Source organism: Aethalodelphis obliquidens, unplaced genomic scaffold (genome assembly GCF_003676395.1).
Source record: "Aethalodelphis obliquidens isolate GAN/ISIS:26980383/991018 unplaced genomic scaffold, ASM367639v1 scaffold11, whole genome shotgun sequence".
In the NCBI taxonomy this organism is placed as follows: Eukaryota; Metazoa; Chordata; class Mammalia; order Artiodactyla; family Delphinidae; genus Aethalodelphis; species Aethalodelphis obliquidens.
The window spans coordinates 18,584,424-18,611,550 of record NW_020837955.1 but is presented as its reverse complement, the minus strand read 5'-3'; the positions used below and the strand labels follow the sequence as shown (position 1 = coordinate 18,611,550).

Sequence of the window (27,127 nt, the reverse complement as noted above, 5' to 3'; positions counted from 1 at the left end):
GCAGTGGGTTCGAGCCATGCGGAAAATCTCGGGCAGCTCTCTTAGTTGCCCAGGCAGTGACTTGGCCACCAGGCACCAAACTCTGAGCTGATCAGGAAGGCCTAGGAGAGTGAGAAGCTGCTTAGGAGCAGGGTCTGCGAGGAGGGAGTGAGAAGTGTGTGGGGGGAGCGGGGAGTGTGAGCAGGGCAGGAATGGGGGTGGGTTTCTTCCAGCATCTGGCCTCAGGGGCCCTCAGGGCAGCTCTGGGGCCACAGCTCCACCCCACTCCGCCTTCCAGCATGGCCTCTGAATCCCAGCTGCTCCAGTTCTGCGCAGCCTGGAGGTCCCTGATTAATTGTCTCATACACCTGGAACCGACCTGCCCATCTGCAAGTCAGTCACGCCCCACACAGGATGCCTATCTGAGTCCTGGGCCCAGGGCAAACCCCACACTTGCCACCACAGTGGGGGCTTTACTAGGCAGTGCTCAGGCCGTGCCCACACAGCCCCCAGGCACAGATCCCGCCACACAAAGCCGCTATTATAGTTAACAGGTTGAGCCAGATTCTCTGTGTGCCACGCGGCACAGTACGGGGACTGCTAGGACCCCAGCCCTGCATGGGTTTCTGGGCCCCCGAAGGCCACCACTCTGTCAGCCACCGCTCTGGGCTGCGCCAGGTCTGAGCGGGTGATGGGGGCCTCACTCACCGGGGAATTTGGTCAGTGCAATCATCTCACTCAAGCCAAGGAAGGAAGTGGGCAGAAAGGCAGGTTCGTTAATTCCTCTTTTCTTTCCGCACCCCTACACACCATTATTCGGATAATTTGTTCCTCTTCTATTTTTGAACAGAGACCGACCATTTCCGGCAGGGGCGGTGGCAGACCCGGAGTTGTGAGGTTTCTGCTGCGGGTAGTTGGCCCTGGCAGCCCGCTCCCTTCCAGCCTGCGTCTCCTCGGGACGGGGTGTGCGGGCCCCGCCGCCCTCCAGCCCTGTCCTAGCCGCGGCCCTCGGCCGACGCGGGATTCGGCGAGATTCCACCCCAACGAATTTCCGGCGGAGAGAGGGGAGTTGCGCGCCGTCCCTCAGCGCCGAGGGCCCCAGCGCCCCGGAGAGTCTGCCCCCACCCCCTGCGACGCCTCGCCCCGGGGCCTGGGCGCTTGGGAGGGGCCCCGGGAGAGTGTGCGAACCGGGCCGCCAGCGAGTGCCGGGAGCAGGCGCGCGGGAGCCGCGAGTGGGGACGGGGAGTCGGGTGGCCTCCCGCGATGGGCGCCGGGGATCCTGGCGTGCGGAAGCCCCATCCCCCGCGAGTCCCCGACAAGCTGGACAGGGTCCGAGAGCAGCGGGGCTGAGGGGCCTAGGCCCGCGCCGTTTTGAGTGTGACCCCAGCTGTTTGTGAAGATCGGGGCAGGTAGGAAGTGTGTTCTGCCTAGTTTTGCTTGCGTTTGTCTTGCAAGAGGAGGGGCGAAGGGGTGGTGGTGAAGAGTCGGGCTTCGGAGCCGATTTGGGGATTGAGTTTGGGCCGGGCAGCCACTCCCCATTCCTGCCTCAGCTCCTCAGCTGGACAGTCTGCGGCCAGAAAATATCCAGGAGCCTTCGGGCGCCCAGCCTCTTGAGGGGTCCCAGGGATTGGGAGGTGGGAGGAAGACCCCAGACTCCTCTGGGGTCGGCAACTCTGGAATACTGCGACGGGTAGGCACTGAAGGTGCCTCTTAAAGACGCAGATGAAGGAGAGATACCTCACCGAACGAAGAAGGTTCGGACTGGGCAGCTCCAGTCCTGGCGGCGGGAGGGGAAGAACAGCCAGACCTGCCCAGGCAGAAGGAGCCGAATTCTGCGGTTCCAGAAAGCCATTTCCGGATTTCGCTTGGCCCGGTACTGGATGCGGGAGCCAGTGCCGGCGGGAGACCAACTGCAGACTTGTCGTTGAGGCTAGAACTTTCTCCCCACGACCAACACGCCGTCAGGGCCTGGCCTGGTCACCGGGTGGGCCTGGGGGTGGGGTAGCCCCTCCACCCCGGAAGTCCTTTGGACCCAGAATCCTCTTCTGCCCAGATCCTACTCCAAGGGGGCCACAGATGAGAGGTGGACAAACACTGCCCTTTGCCCACTGAGCCAAATTTCCCCTTGGACCTCCTTGGGTTGGAGGTTGCTGTTTGTCCCCGTATCATATGGCAGATCCAGGATGGCAGTCTGGGGAGGATGAGGGCTCTAACGGTTTCCATAACTCTCCTCCACTCAACCCCAGTGTGGGTGCACACAGCTCTGCATACACGAACAAGCCCCACACCCCACTCTCTTCTAGTTTTAGCCACAAAGTTCTCTCACTCTCCCATCCCAAAGAAACAGCCCCCTATGCCCCCACCCTACTCTACAAGGATGGCATGTTCCCCAAAGTCTTCACCACCTAGCCTCTTCCAGAAAAGCAGGCTCAAGTCAGTTTTGTGCATCCTGAGATTGGTCTAGTAGGCAGGGGACTAAATGTTATGGGGAGGGCTGTGTACTGTGGCTGCTGTCCCTGCTAAAGTGGTCTGGGGCCTCCCTGAAGGTCCCTGGGAAGTCTGTTTTTCAGATTCCCTCCTAGGCCAGCCTAGTGCTGGAAGCTGGGAAATCTTGTTTTGAGCACCACATAGGATCCTGACCCGATTACTGACAGCATGCCCCAGTCTCTGCAGCTTGCTCGGTAACAGCCTGGAACCCCCAAACTCCAAGCCGATGCTGATACCCCCACAATGTATCTGCACACCCCACCTTAGACCCCCACCACCATGTACACTAGCAGTGCACAATTACACCCACTCACACAACACCACACACACTCACCTGCAGGGACAGTCACCCACAATGATCCACACTCCCCATTAATTCACTCCCCCAATTATATACGGTCTCACACAAATATATACAGTAAAACACATCTCACACATAATGCATTCATACAATTATAGATGATACACAATCACAAACATTCACACATTTAACACAAGAATAGATTCACAATGAGAAACTAATATGTACTTTCACAAACATTACCACATGATTCGTTCACAATCACAGACGCTGATGATTACGCAGCTATCCAAAAAGCCACATTCGTACATGGTCACACAGACACCACCACAAGTTCGTATGTATAATGGTAGTTTCGATTTGCAACTTAAGCAGAATAAGCACACACAACTGCAAACAAAATTACACAATTGAACACTTACAAACATTCATTATCAGTGAAATCCTGATTGCCCACACCCATCACAAACACACAATGCACACGCATAACTCTCACACCCAAAGACAAATCTCTAGCACTGGCTCTCCCAACTTTCTTCAGCACTGCCTTCTCTCCATTTCTTCCCCTCCTTCTTTCCTCTCTCCAGAGCCTGTAGGTCCTGGTCCCCAGATGTCCCTCAAATTTAGGTACCAGGGGCTGCCCTGGCTGTACCAGCTCACACCAAACCCAAGTAGCTGGAAGGTGCTGGGCTCAGCAAGGAGCAGGCAGCCTTGACTCCGGATCCGGAGGGTTTTATTATTTTTTCACATAAATCACACAAGCACTTTATAAAAAGGTTACACAGAGAACACCTTATAAGTGCATAACTTAAACGCCCCCTACGAACAGGATCTGGAGAAATAGGCTGCGTTTGTGTGGAAACCTGTCTGTGCGTACCGGGGTGTGGCTAGGCTATGTGATGGGGGTCTGGCAGGCCAAGTGACACTGTTGTGGCTGCTGTGTGTGTGACGATGTGTCACACTGTGACTGTGACTTTGTGTTTGTGAGAAGCGCCATGCTGTTCAGAATGAATCTGGGTCACCCCTGATAGTAAGGGTCACAGGTGTGAAGGCTATGGCCCTGTGTGTGCATAACACTCTGCCATAGGTCCCCTGTGTGTGACTGTGGGGTGACACCAGGAGGGACAGTGAAATCACCTCTGTGAGGGCCTGTGGGTGTCCGTGTATGATGCGGAGTGGAAAACAGAGTGCTCTCCCCAGGGCAAGTTCAAATGACAGCTCATGCTGTCCTCTAGGGTTCCCAGAAGCTCTTCTTCCTCCACCTTTCCTGCCTCTCTCAGTCCCACGTTAAAAATCAGAATAAAATAAAAGAGACGCAAACGGAGGACTCCGAACAGTTCCAGCAGGCGCCAGACCGCATAGGCATCTGGGAGGCGGCCGCGCGTCCCTTTCTTGCGCGGTCTTCTCTTCTTTTCCACCAAAAAGAGAACAGCGTCGGCACGAGAGCGCGGGCCGGTGCGGAGGGAGGGGCACGGCGTTCCCCTGCTGCGTGCAGTCTTCGGCAGGAGGGCGGCGAGAGTCGCGGCTCTCAGGCCTCGCGACCCTTGGCTGGGCCCGGGTCTCACGGTGCGGAGCAGGCAGGCTCACTCACAGGCCGACGCCACGGACGTGACGCTGGTGATCTTGGTCGAGTCGTCAGACCACGGCTGCAGGTTCTGCAGGGCGAAGAGCGAGGAGTTGTGCACGCAGAGCGGGTCGGCGGGCAGCGGCTGCGCCAGGCTCTTCTGGAAGGCCTCTTGCTGCAGCTGCAGGAGGATGCGGTTCGCCTGCTGCCTCTCGGCCTCACGCTCCTCCGCGGTCTGCCGCCTGCACCGGGGACAAGCCGTTACCGACGCTTCGGGCGCGCTCCCAGGAGACAGCCTGAACGAGCAGGCACTGCTCCCATTCGCGGCCCCCAATTTCCACTTGGGCCCCTTGAATGCATTCCCTTATCTTGAGGGTCCTGACTCCACAAAGACTGGAAGCCCCAAAAGTAGATTGGGGGGTATCCTGGGGGAGCTGTGGGGAAATCCGCTAGGCCCAAGCAGCTGGGGCTCCCCGGCTCCAGGCAGGGCCCACACCCTCACCAGCCTGGAAGGCGCAGCCAGGGCTAGGATGGCATTTCGCCTCTCCCCAGACCCCAGGAAGACCAGGAGCCTTCCCAAGCCTGAGGGGCCTCACCCTCCTCACCAGTCCAGGGCAGAGGCAAGGGCCAGTGGATATGAGCTGCCCTGACAGACCTCTCTTCTCCCCCTTCCCTCTGCGAACCTCTCCCAGTCTTCTGACCTCCTGCGCCAAGCCCTGTGCCCTGCTGGGATTCCCGCCGGACCGGCCGGCTTCCTCCAAGGCGGTCCAGGGAGGCGATGACTCACTTATTCCATTTAATGCCTTCCCTCCACTCCGTCAACTGAGATCAAACGTCTGTCTCTAAGGTGGACAGACCTAATGGGAGTCCCCGGGGCCTCCAGAAGCAATTTGTAGGCGATCGATGAAGCCGCGCGAAGCCGGCGAGGGCCTCTCTCAGCGGCGGACGCCGGCCTCCTCGCCGCCCCTTCTAGCCTTTTCTCTCTGTGTCTTTCTGTCTCTCGTCTTCCCCTTCTTCCCCGCATTTCAAACTATGTCTCTTCCTTTAGACTTTGTGTCTTTTTTTCCTCTTGTTTTCTCTCACCCCACCCTCTTCCTTCTCTCAGAATTTCAGGGAATTTATTTGAAACGAAAATGAAGGTTTTAGTCAACTATGGCTTTCCTTTATTGTACATAAGACTTCTTCAGGCTGACTGTTTTTTCCTTTTCTCCCTGGGTGGGGTGTTTGTCTTTGCCGCCACCCCCCCCCCTTGTGTATCAGTTTCTCTCTGTCTGCTATTCTCTATTTTTCTCTGTGTCCCGACCCCAAGGGCTTGCCTGACCCCCTCCCCTCCCCTAGGCTGCAGCCCCGGTGGGCCTTGGGAACGCAAGTACGTCCACCCCCCTCCCCCCCAGCCCTTGCTCCCTCCTTAGCTTTCCAGAGGTCTGGAGCAACGTCTCCCACCCTTTCCCCAGCAGCAGGAATGTGGGGGGAGCAGCAGACTCGCGGGGCAGTGGCTTCCTTTGTGGCCACGGCGGCAGATTCCTAGCCTTCATTCAGAAAAAGAAACTTCAATTCCTTCCTCCGGACCCAGGCCCTCCCGGCCAGGCGCCGGGGACTTCGCCCAGACTCTCTTGCTCTCCCCACTGAGGCCTGAGCTAGCAAGAAACTCCCGGCGCGTGTGGAACCGAGTATGCGGGCCAGATGTGCGGGAGGGTGCAGGGGTGCAAGCGGGTGCAACCGGAGAAAGCGCCTGTGTGGGGGGAAAAATGAGTGTAGTTGTGGGTGTGTGACGTGAGAAGAGAAAATGTTTCTCTCTCTCTCACTCACACACATACACCCATCTGCTCCTGATTGATCCCCCTTTCAGTAGGACCCTCGAAAACCCCGCCGCAGCCGGCGCAGATTGATTTCCCCCTTCCCCGGTAGGGGAACCGCTGCGCCCAGGCGAGGCGTCTGAGGAGGAGTGAGTCAGTGGGGCCCAGGCTCACGGTATGGGGTCCCAGACGCTCTAGCGGGAGCCCCGGCTGGGGCGCAGAAACAGGGCGCCTGCCATCCTGCCTCCGGTCTCCGGGATAGACGAGGCATCTCTGTACACGTAAGTTTGCGCAAACAAAAAGTCCCTCAGGACGCACTGATCTCGGAAGCCTGGACTGCGTAGCCTGCGCTCAAACCCGGACGTTTCCCCAAGCAGCGGCCGGAGACCAGCCGCGTCTACACCCGCACTGAGTGTGCGCCCCCGGGCCAGAAAGCCTGAAAGAAAAACAGCTGGGGCTCTCGGCCCCGTCCAGTCATCGGCCACGGTGGCTTTCCGCTCCCCGCGAGCCTAGCAGAGCAGCGCTCTCCTCCGAACCAGAGCCATAGGAAAGTGGCGAGCATGGGAGTATGAACGCCCCCAGAGAGGCCCGGAGCCGGAGACTGCGCCACCCACGGCCGCGCCCGCCCAGCGCGCTTACCTCCACTTTGTCCGCCGGTTCTGGAACCAGGTTTTGACTTGCGCGTCGGTCATTTTGAGCGCCTTGGCCAGGGCGGCGCGCTCGGCCGAGGCCAGGTACTTCTGGCGGTGGAAGCGCTTCTCTAGCTCGCAGATCTGCAGGCGCGTGAAGGACGTGCGCGGCTTCTTCTTCTTGGGGGGCGTCCGATTCTGATAGGGGTGACCTATACGGCGTGTTACAGTGAAGGGTGAGAGGGCCACTGGAGCGGGAGACAGACAGACGGCAGAGGCAAGCGGCAGAGCGTCAGGAGGCGTCCCAGGCCCGACACCCCGCGAGTCAGCGAGCGCAGCGGCTAGACCCCAGGAGAAGAGCTGTGGTCCTCCCATCAGCCCTCAGCTCCAAGCCCGCGGCGTGAAATGGCCCTCGCCCGCCCGCCAGGCCGACGCCGCTGCGGCCACCACGGAGACCTCCCTAGCCCTGACCTCCCACGTGTCCATCACACACAGCCGCAGTCTCCTTGAGGGGCACGTCTGAGGCGAGCTAAAGGTCGCAGTTCCCCCCATAGCCTCGGGTCTCCAGCCTCAGAGAAGCTGCCCAACGGTAAGAGGCTATCCTTGGTCAAGGCCCTGAATGCTGGGTCCTGACCTGAGGCCTCTATCACACAGCAACATACACAGACACATCACATACAACAGGGGCAAATTATAGATCTATACACCCAGACAAGCTGACACCCAGACAAGCACAGGCACAAAGGCAGATGCATAAGGTGACAGCCATATACTCCCTCAGAACCTTCTTTAGGCCTAAAGCAAGATTACGGCAGGCTGTGGCTCCCCTAGGTAGGCTACGTGGAGTACCTTTTCGCCAGAGACCCAGGCCCAGTGGGTTCCAGGCTCGGGGGTGGGGAGGGTGTTCCATCAGAGTCTTTTAAGACCAGCTTGGCCTGGGTGGGGGGAGTGGGATGGGGCACTAGGCCCTGCCTCCCCAGGCCTGAGAGGACTTGGGTTGGGGCACTGGGGCCCCTTCTGGAGGCCCAGAGCGGAATGGCTCTTCTACCTCCCTCCACCCCACTTTGCCACAAACCCAGGGTCTGGGCCAAGGTTCCAAAGCTGGAACAGGGTCTTAGCCCAGGGTCTAGCTCTTAACTGCCTATTCCCCTTCCACCATTGGGCCCTGGAGCCCGAGCCCCATGGGAGCCCCACGTCGTGGTCGGTCGGCAGCCGCCTATGCCTCCTGCTTCCTCTGTCTAAGGCCCGGCCAGGAACTCAGGCTCAACTCGTGGCTGCCTCCCAGCGGGCTTGGTCCGGCGGGAGGATTGTAGTATCGGATCCAGGGAACGCTAAGGGCGGCGGGAAGTGAGGCCGGGGAAAGGGGCCCGCGCAGGATCGAGAGCCGAGTGCCGTGAGCGGAAGAGGGAACGGAGGGAGCCGAGGCAAGCGGAGGAAGGCGCGGAGCAGGCAGCTGAGAGGGCGGCAGGCGGAAGCCGCTGAGTGCGTAATCGTCCCAGGAGTTCTTTCGGCTGCCGATCGATCACGGGCCTGGCCGGTGCATTATTAACGCCGGAGGAAACAAGGCTGGGCCCAGAGGGGAGGACGCCGAGCCGGGACAGAACGAAAATGAAGCGGGCGGCTCAGCCTCGCGCTGCCACTGACCCGGACGGAGCCTGCAGTCCGGGAAGAAGGGCCCGCCAGCTCTGTTGCTTTACTCCGGCTCGGAGCCTCTACCGGGTTCGGCAGCGCGACGGGCACTGGACCACGGAGCGTGAAGTGTGTGTGTGTGTGTGTGTGTGTGAACCTGTTTTCCTTGCGTCTGATTCTGGGGCTCGCCGCCTCGGCCAGAGAACGTCTGCCGGGACGCAAGAAACAGTTTGTTCACATCGCGCCCCTTTCTCCGAGATACCCGAGCCCCAAATGCCGGCGGAAGGTAGTAGCCCCGAAGCTACATTCCCCTTCCCTCCGCCTGACCGGGCCCAGGGACTCCGAGAGGGGATCAGGGAGAGCTTCTCAGAGCAGGGGTCCTGTGGGAGAGACGGAGAGGGGCCCAGGCTGGGAGAACTCTTCCAGCAAGTCGATTCCGCGAGCTTAGAGAGGTGGCGGGCGGCTGAACTTGGGGGAGGCACCAAGAGGAGCTGGGAGACCTGGCGCACAGAGCGGGCTGCGGGGAGCCACGGGGCAGGAGTGAGGGGGTAGAGGAGAGCCGGGACCGCGGCCAGGCGGGGCGCGCGCGGGCCGGACTCACCTGTGAACCTGTCCTTTGTGTATCTGCGGTTACTCTCCATCCAGGGAAAGGTGAGGCCGGTGAGGTTGTTGACGCCCGGCACGGCAGGCACGGAGGGCACGGTGGGCAAACCGGTAGCCAGAGGTTGAGGGTGGGCCACCGCTCCAGCTAGCGGCCTGTGCGCAGGCACTCGTATCACCCCCGCAGCGCTCAGCGCCCCCGCCCCGCCGCCGCCGCCGCCGCCGCCGCCGCCGCCGCCGCCGGCGGGACCGGGGCCGCCCGCCAAGGCCATGTTCACGTTGTAGGAGCCGGCCAGCGGGCCCATGCTGCAGCCGCCGCCGCCGCCCGCCGGGCCACCGGGGCCGCTCGGGCCTCCAGCGCCATAGGCCCCCGCGCCCCCGGCCCCCGCCCCGGCCGCGGGGCCCCCGCCGCCGTAAGGGTAAGCGCCTCCAACCAAACAGCCAAGGCCGTATTCTCCGTCCTGGAGGCGAGAGGAGGGCCCCATGCAGCTGCCCTGGTCCGGGCTGTTGAGGATCTGGTCGATGCCAAAGCTGATGGGCTCCGCGTGGCCCGGGTGGAGATGGTGCGGACCCAGGTGCTCCATGCTAGCCCCCGACCCCGGCCCTGCGGTGGGCGGGGGGGCTGGGCGGTGGCACTCGCTGTGCTTGGCTCGGGGGCAGCGCGCAGCGGCGCTGAGGCGCGGAGGCACTGAGGCGGCGGCGGCTCCTGGTTGCGCTGAGACTTGGAGGCTAAGTGCGCAGAGGGGCTAAAGTAGGGGGGAGGGGAAGGAGAGAGGGGGCGCCGTATTCTTCCCCTCTCCGGCTGCTCCTTCCCCTCTCCGGCTGCTCGCTAGCTGTTGACTCTGGGACATCAATCACCGGGCGAAAAACCACGGTGCGAGCGAGCCTCGCCGTTTCGGCCGGGTCTCTCCATTGGCTGTGCGCGGAGAGGAGCGGGGTGAATGACAGCGCGGGGGAGGGGCGGAGAACGGGAGAGAGAGGCCTGGAGCCGAGACAGATGTAGGAGCCCGAGACGGAGGGACTGAGACAGAGGCTCAGAGAAGTAGTTCAAGAAGAGAGAGAAGAGGCCAACCAGAGGCTTAAGAGGAGAAAGAAAAAGAATAGGAGGCCGGCATTCCCAGAGACCGATAGACAGATGGCCCCAAGGAGGTGGAGGTCAGAGTCCTCTTCCCAGCCTGGCAGGAGCCGCCCGCTTGCTTAGAATTGGGCCAAAGGGGCCAGCCCACCAGGCCTCTGGGGAAGGGGCATCCCAGCGCTACTGGAGAATCACCTCAAGGGCTCAGCTGGGAAGCACCTGTCTGTCAACCAGAGGATTTACTCCAAACTTGCAGTCCGGCTTGTTAGAAAGTAGAAGACTGTCTACTCCCCGGGTATGGAGCCCAGGCCCCTGAGGCAGGAAGGTGAGTTCAGGCTTGTCTTTTAAAACACAGGCCTATGAACAACTGGCTATATGTTGTTGAAAAAGTCAGCAACAGCCCCAGCTCTGCCAGTTTAGAGAAACTGAGGGAGGGAAGACTTCCTGAAAGACAGGCACAAGTCAAGGGAGTTGGCTTGGGGCCTGCTGTTGGGGTGTCCAGGCATCAAGACACCCCCTTTCCTTTTAAATAGACAGAAGCCTCAAGAAGCAGTTCTCACAGTATGTGGATGAATTCAATCAGATTGCTTTCATCTAGCAACTAGCCCAGGGCTGGCTATTCCAAGCAAGAAACCTTTGTATTATAGTGAGGGGAAGGAGTTATTTTCTTACTTTTGGAATCTTGGAAGGGAGGCCTAGGGGCTTAAAACAGTGAGGGCTGGGTATGGTGGGACCAAGATCAGGGAAGTACATCTAGGACAAATTTAAGCCTTTTCAAAGTTTTGCCTGTGGCTGACTGGCTTAGAGCCCAGGAGAGAAGAAGGAAACTCCCTTTTTCTGCTTCCCCTCTTCTCCTCTCTACTAGAGAAAGATCTGCTCCCTCCCAGGAGCCAAGCCCTGGTAAGGGCACGGGTTGGATCACTTGGGATCTATTTCTGGTTTATTTCAGATTCAACAGGCCTTCAGGGAGGGACTGTCTCTATCAGACAAGATGCTAGCATGTGGAGGCTCACATTCTACTTAACACATCTCATTGCAATCTATTTGCTTTGGCCATGTCTGTTACTTTAACCTGAAGAGATCTCCTTGGAGGCAGGGAATGGCTTACTCGTCTCTGTTCGCCCCGTGGAATACAACCCACAAAATATCCTCATCTTGGGTAAATAATGAATGAAAGAACCTCCTTATTCAACAAATATTTTATTGAGTGCCTACTGTGTGTCAGTCACTGTTCTTGGCACTGGGAAAACAGCGGTGAACAAAACAAAGTTCCTGTCCTCATGGAGTTTACATTCCACAGAATGGAATACAAGAAACAAAGAAGCAAATGCAATAAGCCAGATGGTGGTAAGTGTTACGGAAAACACTATAAACTCTACTACACCAACTCTTCAAGATGAGTATTATTCCCGTTTTCTGGATTCAAGGAAACCACATTTCAACGAGGCTAAGTGACTTGATCAAGATGGAGGAGCTGAATTCAACTTGCTTTTATGGGTTGGCCTGGAAGCCTGGCTGCTGGTTGGAGGCACACCTCTATGGGAAAACCCTTGCCTGGGCTCCAGGCAGGTGGACAAAGGCCCACTCACGACAAAGCCAGATATGAAGTTGGTGGTTGTTTGCAAACACTAAGCAGAAACATGAGCGAGAACTCTACTCCTTTGCCAGTTTTCTCCTCTCCATCCACCCAATCAGGAGGGTACTATACTTCTACACAGGACGTTCCAGAACATTTTTTGGAAGTTGTTTGAGCCTGAATGAGTCTCTTTCTTGCCTCTTATCTTGAGGGAACTAAAGCAGAGATAAACATAAATGTTTTACTGAGAAACTACTGTGTGCCAGGCACCACACCGATCTCATTTAAGACTCACAACAATCCTGTGAAATTAATAGAAACATCCTCATTTTTAAATAATTAAGAAAACAGAATGAATGTTCATAGCAGTATTATTCATAACGGCCAAAAAGTGGAAACAACTCAGATGTCCATCATCTGATGAATGGATAAATAAAATGTGGTATATCCATACAATGGAATGTTATTCAACCATAAAAAGGAATAAAAAGTAAATCCTGCTACAATACAGAAAATCCTAGAAAACATCATGTTAAGTGAAAGAAGCCAGGCACAAAAAGGCCACATGTTGTATGATTCCATTTATATGAACCATCCAGAATAGGTAAATGCACAGAAGCAGAAAGTAGATTAGTGGTAGCCAGGAGCTGGGAGTGGGATGGGGGGAGTGGGAATTGGCTGCAAAAGCATACAAAGGTTCTTTCTCTCTTTTTTTTAATTGGCATAAAATTGCTTTACAATGTTGTGTTAGTTTCTGGTGTACAATGAAGTGAATCAGCTATATGCATACCTATATCCCCTCCCTCTTGGACCTCCCTCCCACGCCCCCATCCCACCCATCTAGTTTGTCACAGAGCACCGAGCTGAGCTCTCTGTGCTATACAGCAGGTTCCCACTAGCTATCTATTTTACACATGGTAGTATATTTATGTCAAACCTGATCTCCCAGTTTGTCCCACCCTCCCCTTCCCCCCACGTCCACATGTCTGTTCTCTATGTCTACGTCTCTATTCCTTCCCTACAAATAGGTTCATCTGTACCATATTTCTGGATTCCACGTATATGCATTAATATATGATATTTGTTTTTCTCTTTCTGGCTTACTTCACTCTGTATGACAGACTCTAGGTCCATCCACATCTCTACAAATGACCCTTTTTTTTTTTTTTTTTTTTTTTTTTTTTGGTGGTACACGGGGCTCTCACTGTTGTGGCCTCTCCCGTTGCGGAGCACAGGCTCCGGACGCGCAGGCTCAGTGGCCACGGCCCACGGGCCCAGCCGCTCCGCGGCATGTGGGATCCTCCCGGACCGGGGCACGAACCCGTGTCCCCTGCATCGGCAGGCGGACTCTCAACCACTGCGCCACCAGGGAAGCCCTACAAATGACCCTTTTTATGGCTGAGTAATATTCCAGTGTATATATGTGCCACATCTTCTTTATCCGTTCATCTATCATTGGGCATTTAGCTTGTTTCCATGGCCTGGCTATTGTAAATAGTGCTGCAATGAATATTGGGGTACATGTGTCCTTTTGAATTCTGGTTTTCTCAGGGCATATGCCCAGTAGTGGGATTGCTGGGTCATATGGTAGTTCTATTTGTAGTTTTTTAAGGAACCTCCATACTGTTCTCCATAGTGGCTGAACCAATTCACATTCCCACCAACAGTGCAAAAGGGTTCCCTTTTCTCCACACCTTCTCCAGCATTTACTGTTTGTAGATCTTTTTGTAGTTATGTAAATATTCTAGAATTAGATAGTGGTGATGGTTGCACAACTTTGTAAATATACTAAAAAACCACTGAATTGTATGATTTAAAGGGCTGAATATTATGGTACATGAATTATATCTCATTTTTTATTTTAATTTTTAAATTTTTTTCAAGTTCTTTTTTAAAATAAATTTATTTATTTACTTATTGGCTGCATTGGGTCTTCATTGCTGTGCACAGATTTTTTCTAGTTGCAGCAAGCAGGGGCTACTCTTCGCTGCGGTGCACGGGTTTCTCATTGAGGCGGCTTCTCTTGTTGCGGATCATGGGCTCTAGGCATGCAGGCTCAGTAGCTGTGGTGCATGGGCCTAGTTGCTTCGCGGCACGTGGGATCTTCCCAGACCAGGGCTCAAACCTGTGTCCCCTGAATTGGCAGGCGGATTCTTAACCACTGCACCACCAGGGAAGTCTATTTTTTTTTTTTAAAAAAAAGGAAACAGGGCTTCCCTGGTGGCGCAGTGGTTGCGAGTCTGCCTGCCGATGCAGGGACATGGGTTCGTGCCCCGGTCCGGGAAGATCCCACATGCCACGGAGCAGCTGGGCCCATGAGCCATGGCCGCTGAGCCTGCGCGTCCGGAGCCTGTGCTCTGCAATGGGAGAGGCCACAGCAGTGAGAGGCCCGCGTACCGCAAAAAAAAAAAAAAAAAGGAAACAAAAACTAACACTTGGTGAGATGAACAAACTTTCCAGAAATCCCACAGACAGAAGAGGACTTTTTGGGAACCCCCAAATCTGAACTATTTTCTCTGTATAAGGCTGAAAATGATGGGGAGGGGTGCTTCAGCTTCCTTTGATGCTGGGTCCCAGTTGCCTTGCTCCTGTTAGTCAAGAAGTCATATTTGAGTCTAACCACAGTTCTGCCTGCTGCAATTAAAACCCTGTCTTTTGGGCTTCCCTGGTGGCACAGTGGTTGAGAGTCCGCCTGCTGATGCAGGGGACACGGGTTCGTACCCTGGTCCGGGAAGATCCCACATGCCACGGAGCGGCTGGGCCCATGAGCCATGGCTGCTGAGCCTGTGCGTCCGGAGCCTGTGCTCCGCAATGGGAGAGGCCACAACAGTGAGAGGCCCGTGTACCACAAAAAACAAACAAACAAAAAAAACCCTGTCTTTCTAGGTAACCCTCAGAACAACTTCTCTTTGCCACTCTCTGGCTCATGCTGGAAACCCCGTGAGTGTTCCTCACACTTTTCTTCCTCCTTTCTTCTTCCTCCAGATGGACCTTTCCAGACCCTATGAATTTCCAACCCTGCCTGTTCCAACCCTTTGGGCGTCTGCCTCACTCACCTCCTCAGGTCTGGCACCAGTTGTCCAGAGTACCTGGGAGGAGACCTCGCCCTTGCTGGCCCAGCCTAGGGTGGCAGAGGTCACAGCCGCCTAGTGGCCCACTAAGACTGTCAGGGTGCTCTTCTCATCAAAACCCAACAATCCAGGGATGTCCTAACTTTCCCCTGCCCTCACAGCTGCCCGCCTGCCTGATGTTTGCAGTGCTTCCCACTCACCTCTCTTGCTTATGAGTCAACTTTTATCCCAATCTGGTTCTGAGGTGCTGGCCTCCCCACAGCTGGAGTTTTTGAGTCCACTTTAACCTCAGCCTTTGTTTCCCGCTGGGATAGCTGCTGAGGGGCCAGGGTTACTCTCTCAGTCCCATCTCTGCCTAGGAAGATGAGACAAAAGGGTGAGGATTCATTGGGCTCTGCCCCCTCACCTCCCCGGAAGCAGTGTTACCTGAGCACAGTGCTGCAGGTTGGAAAGTTTTCTGAAATGGGGGAGGAGACTCACACAGAGCTTATAGTCAGTGCAGCTTCGGTGGAGGTGTTTCCACAGCGCTTTTTCATGCTTTGCAGAGTAGCCCTGTTAGGAAAGAGGCGGGGCGGGAAAGAAAGCAGGACCCACAAAGCACAAGTGATGTCCTAGGCACCTTCAGTCACAGGAATTATCTCATTTCATCTTCCAATAATCCTGTGATGTGGCTTTTGTTATCACCATTTTACAGATGAGAAAACTGACTCACGGAAACCCGGAAACGGACAGAGACTGGCTCAAATGCTGCTTTTCCGACTCCACTCATTACAAGCTGCTTCCTCAACACCAAACTTGGCAGTCGTGGTTCTTGCCTTGCAGGAGTATCCTGCGCACATCTAGGTGAGTTTGAGCCCTGAGGCCACCTGGTAACACCCTCCCAACCCCAGCGCCATCCCAGCCCCCTCCCCTTGCCTGCAGGATAAAGAAGTACCTCCAATTAAAAGGGGAGCAGCTGGGGCTGAGGCTGGGGCAGGGGGAAGAGAAAAGGGAGGGCTCAGCCACAGGGGGAGGCCTCTTTGGATCCCACCCGGCTCCCTCTCCGCTCTGGGAGAGACCCCTGGGCCAGGGGTTGTCCTTTAGCTTAGGGGTGTTTGTGGTAACTTAATTACTTTTTGTTTGTGGGACTGTGCCTCCATGAGGGGAAAGCTGCATGTGAAAGTGCATGACAGTGAGGGTAGCTGTGCAGACATACGGGGCATGTCTTTGAGGACTGATTTTGTTAATTTACCCAACAAGTATGTATTAAGTGTCTATGATGTATCAGTGTTAGACTGTTGGGGTAGTACTGTGTTAGGCTATTGGGATATAACTGCAAGCAAAACACATGTCAGTAAGGGTGCTGGGAGAGAGGAAAGGAGTCTCGGTCATTTTTACAAACTGGATTTGTCTGCGTGAGGACGTATGTCAGTGAGAATGCAAGTGAATGTGTGTTTTCCGTAACAGGATAAGAGTGTGTTTCTGTAACTGTTCCTCTGTAATGGGCACATACTATAGGGCGAGAGTATCCTTCAGCTACTGTGTGACGGTGTGAGTGTAATAATGATGTGTGCTGCTGATGGTTTGTGTGCATCTGTGGGAGGAGCTTCTTATTTTCTAGGGTAATTGTCGGGGAAATAGCCACGTGTGGACCTGTGGGTGTGGGCAGCAGGAGACAGGGTATGCCCAACAGGCATTTTGAAGGGAAAGGATGGAACAGGCTGAGAAATATGTAAGGGGACATGTAACACAAAGCAGAGCAGGGGGGCCATTGGGGTCTGGATTCCCAGTACCGAAGGTACCCCTTCTGCCTTGCTTACCTGCCTCAGGAAAGGGGCAGAAAAAGTCCCCGTCCATGGAGGAGGCAGGTGAAGCTGGTGACTCAGGGACTTAGAAACCCAGTAAAGGGCACTTTACCTCTGAGGAACCTGGGGGTGAGGTGGTGGGAGAGATGACATTGTCTCTGGGAACCTAGGATGGAGGAGGAGGGAGTGAGCAGGTCAGGCTGAGTCCAGCCACACAATTCAGTGATCCTTCAGGGCAGGCAGTGGGGGTTGTCCAGGGACAGCGCCAGGATGGCGCTTACAGAGCAAGGCCTGAGGATCTCTCCAACGTGGAAGGACAGGCACACATTTTCCCATCAGTGGAGGGACCACAAATGGGTCAAAGACAGAGGGACAGGGGACAGACCTTCCCTGATGTAGGGCACATCTCAGCTGTCACCTGACTTAGGGGCCAGCACCTTTCTCCTCCTCCTACCCCCACAACCCAAAGCCTGCTTGAGCAATGGGGTCCTTATGTGCAGGCGCTCCCTTCTAGGCCTCCCCCTCAGCTTCTGACCCAAAGGAAGCTCTTGGCCCCATCACCTCTGGGCACTGAGTTAGGGCCTCAGCTCTCTCTGACCAACTCCTTCCCTCAGATCTCATCATCCAGCGCTGGTGCCCTTGACTGGGTGTGTCTTCCATGTTAGGTCTCCTCTCAGGAGCAAAGGGTGGAGTGGAGTAGGGTGGAGTAAGGCGGACAGGGGTGAGGTGGGGCGGGGGGTGAGCTGAGAGAAAGTTCAGGGCAAGACAGATCTTTATGGCCCTGCCATCCCCCGACAGGAGGGCTCCACAGGCACAGCCCAGGAGGGCTTCCCACTAGTGGGTCCCAGTAACTAGGACCCAGGGCCCCAGGAACATGCCAGCCTCCCCCACCCTTGTCCTCTACCCTTGGCCGTATTCAACGACCAGGTGTCCTGCTGGATCTGCGGAATTTCCTGTGGCGGAGGGCACCCCCTTAGCCAGGCCCTCAGCCGAGGTGCCTGGGAGGGAGCGGGAGCAGAGAGAGCACTAGCCTGATGCAGGTCAGCCCTCTGAGGACCGCCACCGCCTTCTAGGAACCTCCTCCCAGCGGCATGGGGCTGGCAGGCTCCCTTGGGGATCCACGGGTGCGACGGTCTCTCGCTCCGTCTCCGCAGGGAATCGGAGAATGAGGCCAGCTTTCCTGCTGGGCCACGAAGCTGCTGCAGCAGCCAGATCTACCCAGACTTCTCGCCTCAATTCCTCGCCCCTCCAGGAGCAGAGATTTGGCGTCAGAGGAAGGGCGGATGGAGACCTCCAAGCCCAGGAAACCCAGACTCCCAGGGGGCTCAATCCCAGGCTGCGGCCGGGAAGCCAGGTTGAAGGTCTCGCGGTCGCCCCTAGGAGCTCAGGCTGCCTTCGCATGGACAGGTCTGGTAATTTTGAGAGCGCTCAGGGCACGTAGGAAGCTGCAGGCGTCCGCGGAGCCGCAACGGCGATGTTCCTGGCGAAGGAAAACCTGGCCGGCTCAAACCCCGCCGCCAATGAGAGGGTCTGGCCGCCCTGCCACAGTCTCTGCGCCAGCCTGGTGGGTTCGGGAAGTTTCCTCCGAATAAATGAGTTGAGCTGGAGTTCCGGTTTGAAATTAACTCGCCAAACTCCTCCTCCATCAGAAAAACAAGGGGCGGGGTGAGGGGCCTTGAATTCGGCCTGGGAGCAGCTAGGGTTAGCTGCTGCTGCTCGCGGTGGTCGTGGTGCTGGCGGGGGTAATGGGTTTCACACTGTCCTGCCTGCACCCGGACCCCTGCATATACACCAGTGGTTACCTACAGACACCGAACGCCCGAGGCTTTCCAGATACAGCCTTGGCGTAGATACAACACCCTCTGACGCCCAGACTCACAGACCCACACTCACTCTTGCACACGAAACGCAGACACTCCTATGTGCAATCCCCACAGATGCTCGCAAAGCCTCCTTTGCACATTCGTACACAGGTGCCCACAGACACACTCAACCACACTCAGACATCCTCCACACAGATTCAAAGCCAAACCAAACCTCTCCCTTCGCGCACACTCAGGTTTACACAGAGGCTACAACCCTACAGGTACACTCTCTTCCTCGCAGACCCTCCTGCTCAGGTAAAACCCACCTCGCTCCCTTCACGCACCGCTGCTGACGGCCACTTTGGGCCCACCAGCAGCCAAGTGTTTCCCAACTTTTCTGGGGAGGCCGAGGTCTCCTTCTCTCAGGGCGGGCGGGGTACGGAGCCGCAGGTGCCAGAAAGGGGGGCGGTGTCAAAGGCGGAGGGACTGTATCCATATGCATGGACTCCAAGCACAAAGAGCAGCTGCCCAAAGCTGAGCCCCAGCCGGCCCAGAGTTGCGGGGAGGGGGCGGCGACCCAGCTAATTGAATTAGGCCGGCCACGCCCTGCCACCCGCGCCACCCGTGTCCGCTCTGTCACCCGCCCCGGCCGCCGCAGGCGCTGGTTGGGTGCCGAGGGACGGATTGAGGAAAGGAGGCACCGCCGCCTGAGCCCCTGCCTGAGGCAGCCTCTCCCCCCGGAAATAATCCCATTGTCCCGCGGGCTACGTGGGGCACTGGGCGCCGGGGATCCCCAACTGGACTGTGAAGCTCTGATTAATGGGATAGCGGCGAGGGAGCTGACACAGGGAGGGGCCGCGGCCCTCCTCTGCCCACCCTTCTCCCTGGTTCTCAGCTGCCTTCCGTTCGGTGCCCCTTCGGCCCTGAAGTGAGGGCAGGAGGGGGAGGGAGGTGAACCTGCCACTGGAAATGAGACCCGTTGGATGCCTTAGTGAGAGAGGTGTGTGTAGTCCGTGTGAGTGTGGGGTGAGTGAGTGTGCAAGAGCAGGGAGAGCTGTGAGCCACCCACAGTGAGTGCAGTGCTGGCCATGTGTGTGTGAACGTGGTTTAAGGGTAGAGTGTGGGGCTGTGTGAGAGTGAGGTGTGAATGGGGTTTGTAAGGACACCCAGCTCCCAATTCCGGGGGCCACACTGACCCCAAGGCCAGCAGCTGGAAGCGCCTGCCTAGGGACCTGCCTTCCTCTCATCCTGGATTTCCACAGCAGCCTCACCGGGGATCAGACACCGCCACTGGAATCCTCACCACCAGCAATTGACAGTGTGGTTCCTGAACCTGCACTTCTGCTCCCCTCCCCATCCCCCGTCTTTCTGGACAATGGTTTCCAAGCACAGGCATCTTTTTGTTCTGTTCTTCTCCTACCCTGACATGCTCTGCATCTTGGCCGATCCAGTGCTCACACACTGCTTTTTGAGGTCCGACTCACAGCGCCCTGACCACAAGAAGCTCCCCCGAGGTGTAGCTGGGAAATGACTCCTCTGCCCTAGGCCTGGGACTCCCACGGCCAGGCCCAAAGCACAGCTCTGTGTCTCCTGCATGTGCAGGAGGTGGGGGCTGGGAGGGGGTGGCCCACCAGAGTCCCAGCTCACCCCTCAGCACTCATACACACCCACCAGCTGGTGCTCCAGCACACCAGCAAGACTTCCTTGTCTTGTGAGCTCCACCCAAGAGCTGTGGGGACTGGGTGTTTAGGGGTGGGGGGCACACAGCCATGCTTCTGAGTGCCTTGGGGCAAGTTGGCACCCTTGCCTCCTCCACCCAGAAACAGAACGCCTGGGACTGGGTGGGGGGCAGGTGTCCTAGGGACTGAGCCATGGGGATCCTAGGAGAGCAGAAGAGAGCCACCACCCTGGGAACCTAGGGCTGCAGCCCTTGTTGGGTATCATCCAGTGGCCAGCACTGCCACGGAGACCCTGCCCCAGCCAGGACCCCTGCTCCAGCCAGGACTCCCACCTGCTGCTGCCTTCCACTGCTGCTTGCTGAGCTTTGACAGATCACCCAGCTTATGCAACAAAGGTAAGGTCCCTGGATATCCAGCTACGGGTGGGAGTGAGCCAAATCTGGGAGCCTTGCGCCCAGCAGAAGGGCTCAGTGCATCCGGCAGGGCAGTAACCAGGACCTGGAGGAGTATGCTAAGGGGAGCAGTGGCTGCCTGAGGCCAGGGAGAGATGGTGGGGGTGGGAGGCTCCGCGCTGGGGGCAGGCTTGGTGGGCCACCCCGAGAGACCTAGGCACCCATGCTGCCCACTCCCACAAGCCCGGGCCAGGCCTCGGCCGCCCGCACCATACATCCCAGGACTTTTACTGCGGCACCAAGATGAGCAGTGACATCCCCTTCTCCCCTTTCATAAATATTGCATCTTCCCAATGCAATTACAGGAGACGGAGCGGCATGAGCACTTACTAAATAAGATTATGGGGTAATGCTAATGCAGTTTATGTCTGCGCTCTGACACCAGACAAACTCCCTATTAATAACCTCTCAATGAGGCTTGAGGCTCAGAACGCGGGGGCTGCCAGCCGCGCTCGGTAAGAGTGGCCACAGCATGGCCGCCTTGTGCTTGGGGGCTCTGCCAGCCTGTGCCCTCTTCCCGGGATATGAGGACCACCCTCCTCTCCAGGCTTCCTGGCTTGGAGCTCTTCTTCTCTGGAGGCAGCTTCGCATCCACCCCCAAGCCAAGAGCCTCATCGGACACCCTCATTTCTTCCACTTAATTTCTTTATCAGCAACAGTTTGATCCCAGTTGGCGCCCCACACCTCTCCTCTGAATCCATACTGTTGGAGGGGCCAGTTCTCATCCCCTAAAGAGTGTCCAGGGCATGTTCTTCTCTGGCTTAGAAACCTCTTGCTGTTGTCCATGGGAAAATCAAAACCGCTCATCCCACCATTCAAGGCCCTTAACTTACTTTCCACTTCATCTGTGGTACCCTCCCCCAGTTGAAGGCTACCATTAACCATTTTAATAAATATTAAGAGAGATAAATACTCTTTCACCTTCCCATCTGCACCCAACTGGTGGGTGCAATGCTCTGACAACACCCATCCCCCCACCGCAAAAAATAATAATAATAAAAGGAACAGAAATTCCCACTCCTACTTCAAAACCCAGCTCAAAGTTCTGCCCCCGCCCCCGACATTCTCCAGGCATAATTTATGAGGCCCTCAAGGGGCCAACAGCACACACATTTTAAAAATTACCTTTTTTGTTGGTGGTTGATTTGGAGTCACAGAGACATGGATTGGAGTCCCATCCACACTGCTTTATAAATGCGATTTGGAACAGATTCATGAACTTCTTTGGCCCATGCTTTTTTTTGTTTATAAAACAGGCACAGTGGACTCTGCCTTCTATTTCATCAAGCTATTGTCAGAACCCATATAAAGGTGAAACAGTGTAAGTTTCCTAATTCATCAGGTGCATCTCTGCTTTACCATCTTTCTTACTGCAGTGATATTTATGAGCAATGTTTGTTATCCCTGCGGGTCTGGGAGTCATTGAAACTGAATGTTGTCCAGCCCTCAGTTTCCCAGACCCAGTAGGTGAGCTCCTCAGACATACTAGATGCTTTCTCCTTGCCGCCCTAACTTCTCTCCTCTTGAGGCCTCTTCAGGGTCCAACTGAGAGGACAGGACTAAGGCAGTAGAGACAAGTTCTGGAAAAACAGGACATCAGTACAGCCGAAAAGTGCCGACAGGATTTCAAGGTAAAGAGAGGCAGCCTCCTGTTTCAGGCCTTGCCCTGGTGCAGGCTGGTCATTAACACAGCCCTGGGTTCTTCTTGGCCTTCAGATAAAAAGACATTTCATGCCCAAGGACCTCAGTAATGAGGAACCAGGGAGGGGCTGGGTAGCCTGCAGGCTCAGCAGAAGTTTCCCCTCTCAGAGGCCTCCCCTCCTTTCTCCCTCCTCCTCCATCCCTCTGAAGTCAGCGAAACCTTTGAGCGGTTTCTGGAAGAGGGAGCTTCCTTGGCCTTTGGAGCAGGCACAGGGGTCAAAGGCACTGGCAAGGCCTCCTTCTAGGCCTCCTGGAGCCTCTCTCCTCTACCCCCACCTCTCTACCAAGGCCAAACTGTCTTCACCTCAGAGAGGCCATTGGGTCTGTGGGCCCAGGGCGTGAAGGATGGAGGAGGGAGGCCATGCTTTACTGTATTATTCAGTCCCTTGTCCCTTAAAACTGGGGTTACACCTGGTCAGGCCAGCATACCTACCACCAACTCTGACCTGCCATTCCTGCCCTGGGCTACAGGTGACTTTGCTGAATTCTGCAAACCTGTCTGAATCTGTCTGGGGCACTTCGGACTTACCACAGCATCCTTTCACTTGTTTACGAAGCATTAGACTCGACTGTCTTTCCTCTTTTCCCTTTCTCTCCACCCTGCCTCTCCTGTCCAGTCTCCCTGCTATGTCTTTTCTTAGTGTTCTTGGTACAGGAAATCTTTCCCACCAGCCCTTTTACCCAATTTGTACATGTGTGCACACAAACACACACACAAATTCAGGGGTACATGTAGACCCTCACTCTCAAAACACAAACCTTTGGGCATAACACATCAGGCTGTCATTGAAGCCCTGGGTTCACCTATGCAGACGTGCATCTCTGCTATCTTCCACCAAAAAGCACACACACAGAGAAGTAGGCTCTAAAGGGGCGTGGACTTCAAAACAGGACAGGAAGGAGCTACTGGGACCTCTAAGTTCCAAAAAGCACAAGGCAAAAGTGGTACTTTTTTTGGGAGTGGCTACTTGGGCCCTGGTGAAGCCAGGCCTGACTGTGGCCAGGAAGAGCAGCACAGCTACACCAAAAGGGTTGGTTTCCATCACAGTGTATTTCAAGAACATCAATCATGGCAAAAAGAAATGGACTAGGGTAAAAGGTGGGGCTTTGAGGAGCCAAGTATAATGCAAAGATGAAAGGCATTGATTCAAATTCTCCTTCTGCCACTCTAGTAGCTGTGTGGCCTTGGGCAACATACTTAACCTCTCTGATCCTTAGTTTCCTCCTCTATTAAATAAAGGTATGCTACCTTTCTTGTGTGACTGTAGTGAGAATTAAAAGAAATGAAAAGACCTAAAATGCTTAGCCCAATGGCTGGCGCATGGCAGGATCCAACAGATGGTGGCCGTACATGAGAAGGAAGTAATTAGAAGGCCAGTGTAAGAAGGCCTGAAACCCAGACAGGAAGATTTAGGGTCTTCCTTTCCTGCAGGGCCCAGAAAAAGAAGGGCAGCTATAAGCTGAAGTGCCTGTTCCTGGTCAAGGGTGCAGTGCACAGTGGTTAAGAATCTGATGCCAGATTGCCTGAGTTCAAATCCTACTATGTGACCTAACAGCAAATTTCTCTGTGACTTGGTTTCCTCCTCTGTAAAATAGACATGATAATAATATTGAATATGATCTGTCTCATGAGCTTATTATGAGAAGTAAATGAGTTAATATTTGTAAAGTGTTTAGAGTACTACCTGACATATGCTAAGTAAATAAAAATAAGCCAGACTCATATGCTGATGGGGAATCTGGGTCTGAGAAGGATTCAGAGACAGCAGGACAGCTGCGGGCCGGGGCAGCCTGCTTCTTTAGCTGTAGGATCAGCTCCCTTCAGAATCCTGTGCGCTCAGACTCCCTCTTTTGTCCTCCAGTAGCTGTGGTTTGTTTACCTTAGTAACAAGTTACCCTTTTAAGTGTTCAAGCTGCTCAAGGTTTTGTTAAGGGAAAAGCAGGCATTTCTTCATATGTTGCTGGTGGCTCTGTAAATTGGTCCCATCCTTCCTGGGTTATGTAACAAAAACCACGATACTTTTCATATCCTTTGATCAGATAATCCCACTTTTGGGATCATATCCCAAGGAAATAAAAAAGCAATTTGTACAAAGATGTTTATAGCAGCACTATTCATAGTAGCTCAACCTTGGAAGCAACCCAAATACCCAACACTAGGGAAATGGTTAAGCCAGCTAGGGAACATCAGCTCAAAGGGACAGTACACAGCCATTCAAACTGCTAACTATGACACAGGCAAGCAGTAGGACATGTCACATTCCTAGATGAAGACGCTAAGCAGTGTAAAACTATCAATATTCCCCAAGAAAAATTTACAGTGATGCGCTACTAATCAAAATCACACTTAAACTCAGAAAAATTTCTTGAACTCAGAAAAAAATGATTCCAAGTTTCACATGAAAGAGTAAATAGGTGAATATATCAAATAATTTTCTAAACAAGAGCAAGTCTGACCAGATGTTAAAACATTTTGTTATAGGGCAACTAGATGGAAACAGCGTGGTGTGGGACCAAAATCAGTGGGACAGAAGAGAGCCCAGAAATAGACCCAATCACACCTAAGAATTTAATATAAATGTTAGAAAACAAGGGAGAAAGGAACATAACTCAATAAATGGGGTTGAGAAAAGGTTTTCCACTTGAAAAATTAGTTTATTTTACATCATAAAATTAAACACGAGACGGATTAAATCATTTAAATGATGACTAAGACGATGCAGGGAAATATAGGTACAATGCAATGTTAAACTTTAAAAATTCACAAAAGATTGTATGTTCTTACTGACTACAGCTTCGAAAAAGGACAGGTATTAACCTTGATAAGGATCAAGGGATGACACTTACAGTTGCTGTAAATATTTGGTGTTTCAAACTGATGGAGTCTTTAGTTGTTGAGAAGGTAGGAGTTCCGTAAAATAGGGAAAGAAAAGGGTGTAAGTCATCCCGCCTTTCCATCAACACAGAGGAGAAGTTGGTGCTGCTTGTAGAAGGGCTAGGACTACATCTGCCCTAGGTCAGATGGGGGGACTCTGGCAGCAGAGATCTAGGACAGCTAACAGGATACTCACTACCTTCTGGTTTGACTCTTGAATGTGGCCCTGAACCTGGGCTTTCCTGTCCCCCAGCCAGCTCCTACAAGCTGGTTATACTCACCAGCTCCTTAGAGGCTAGACTGCGTGGGTTCCAATTTCAGTCATCCATCTAAAAACCGGGTGACCTTAGACCAGTAACTTAACCTCTCTGGATCTCAATTTTGTCATCTATAAAATGGGGATAATAATAACATCTATTCCTAGAATTATTGTGAAGATGAAATCAGTTAATTCATGTAAATCCACATAATAGTGTGTGGCCCAGAGTAACTTCTCGGTAAAAGTCGGTCATGATTTGAGGGAATTTGAGGTTGAGGGAATTCTAAGGGAAGAGGCAGAAAGCAGTGTTTGATTTCTGTGATACCTATTTCTTCTGGATCTCTGGCTGGTTTTGGAGTTGAGCCCACCTGGCTCTCTCCCTCATATCAGCTGACGAGGCCAGAGAGACTTGGCCAAGAGGGGCCCTCTGGTGCAGACCAAGAATCCAGCGCTGACACACAGGGCTCAGCTGCCTCAGATTCCTCCTCCCCGCCATGGGGGTTCAGCCTCCCCTCCCCCGCAGGGACAAAGACCAAGCCAGGTTCCCATCAGGAATTTGGGGGAAAATAGGCTTTGTGCCTGAGGTATAAAGAGGGGCCAGGTCCTGGGCACTTGGCTGCGGGCCATGTCTCACTGGACAGAGGCAGCTTCCCCAGCCAAGGACTGGCCTCCCAGGCGAGCTCTGTCCTGCTTGGAGTGTTCTTGTCTGGCTTCCTACAATGATCCCTCCCTCCAGTTCAACTCCAGCCACAAGTCTCCAGGTTTACAGGAAAATGGAGAAGCTTTTCTTGTTCTGTCTTCCCCTATTCCTCTTGCTAGGTCAGACACAGATGGGATGGCAGGGGTGGAGGTGTAATGGTCTGTTTCCTATCATCTTTCCCTATATGTCCCTCACACATAAACCTGGGAGTATCCTTATCTTTCGATGAAAACTTCTGTGTTATTGCTATATGTCATTGTTATTATCACTCTCATTATAACTAGCCAAGGCAGGACTTCCCAGGACCTACTTAGTGTCTCCCAGAAGGGGCAAAGGGAGTGACTACTGGGTCCATGCAGGATGGAGAGACCTGCAGGGCAGGGCTCTTTGAGAGCCAGATTGCAAAGCACTTTCTTCTCCTGGGGACCGGAACCGGGGGAACCTCTAGGAGCCAAGGTGGCTACAGAATAAAGTGAACGTCAACCCTGGGAAGAGGGGGTGTCCAGAGGGTCGGCTGCAGAGAGAAGAGAAGGAGGAGGTCTGGAAAGGGCTGAGGGTCCTTCCTGACTCCACAGTGAGGCCATCCCCACATATGTGTTGGAAGACTTTTTTTTTTTTTTTTTTTGCGGTACGCGGGCCTCTCACTATTGTGGCCTCTCCCGTCGCGGAGCACAGGCTCTGGACACGCAGGCTCAGCAGCCATGGCTCACGGGCCTAGCCGCTCTGCGGCACGTGGGATCCTTCCGGAGCGGGGCACAAACCCGTGTCCCCTGCATCAGCAGGCGGACTCTCAACCACTGCGCCACCAGGGAAGTCCTGTTGGAAGACTTTTGAACCCAGACCCACGGAATGAAACCTTCTTTCGTTCATACACCCATTCATTTATTCACTTATTTATCCCTGCAGCCAACTCTGTGCTCTGTGCAGACAAACACATAAGGACAGCAAGCTGGGATGACGACCGTTTCAACGCCACTGCCCCAGACAGAGTTTTCTTCAAACCAGGGACTGTGCCTGCTGGGAGCTGAGCTGGACAGACCTCCTGGGAGGGAGTTCAGCAGGGGCTCACGGTCGGGGCAGGGGCAGGTCCAGCAACACTCTCATTTCTGTCAAAGCCGGAATCAGCCACTTCTCAACCTTTTTGGAATTCCTGGTGACTTTGTAG

At 54.7% G+C, this 27,127-nt stretch overlaps 1 protein-coding gene across 3 annotated transcripts; it reads right to left on the bottom strand.

The window, feature by feature from the left end:
- Positions 1-3,045: 3,045 nt before the first annotated feature.
- On the bottom strand, positions 3,046-11,932 carry TLX1 (T cell leukemia homeobox 1). 3 transcript variants are annotated; one of them, XM_027112344.1, is made up of 4 exons: positions 8,987-11,932; positions 8,543-8,593; positions 6,767-6,968; positions 3,046-4,573 (listed from the first exon to the last, which is right to left on the bottom strand). In XM_027112344.1, the coding sequence occupies exons 1-4, from the start codon at positions 9,567-9,569 to the stop codon at positions 4,351-4,353; spliced, it is 1,059 nt and encodes a 352-aa protein (XP_026968145.1). In that variant the 5' UTR covers positions 9,570-11,932; the 3' UTR covers positions 3,046-4,350. The 3 variants fall into 3 exon arrangements, with proteins under 3 accessions (XP_026968145.1, XP_026968146.1, XP_026968147.1); XM_027112345.1 differs by lacking the exon at positions 8,543-8,593 and having other exon boundaries at positions 6,767-7,004; positions 8,987-11,931; XM_027112346.1 differs by lacking the exon at positions 8,543-8,593 and having other exon boundaries at positions 3,047-4,573; positions 8,987-11,930.
- Positions 11,933-27,127: the final 15,195 nt, after the last annotated feature.

What these genes read in the sequence shown, in the direction of transcription:
- TLX1 (XM_027112344.1), bottom strand. Translation starts at nt 9,569, where the DNA reads ATGGAGCACCTGGGTCCGCACCATCTCCACCCGGGCCACGCGGAGCCC. An exon ending in ATCAGACGCAAGGAAAACAG is followed by an intron (nt 6,969 to 8,542) that starts GTTCACACACAC and finishes CACGCCGTATAG; the next exon opens with GTCACCCCTATCAGAATCGG. An exon ending in AACCGGCGGACAAAGTGGAG is followed by an intron (nt 4,574 to 6,766) that starts GTAAGCGCGCTG and finishes TCCCCGGTGCAG; the next exon opens with GCGGCAGACCGCGGAGGAGC.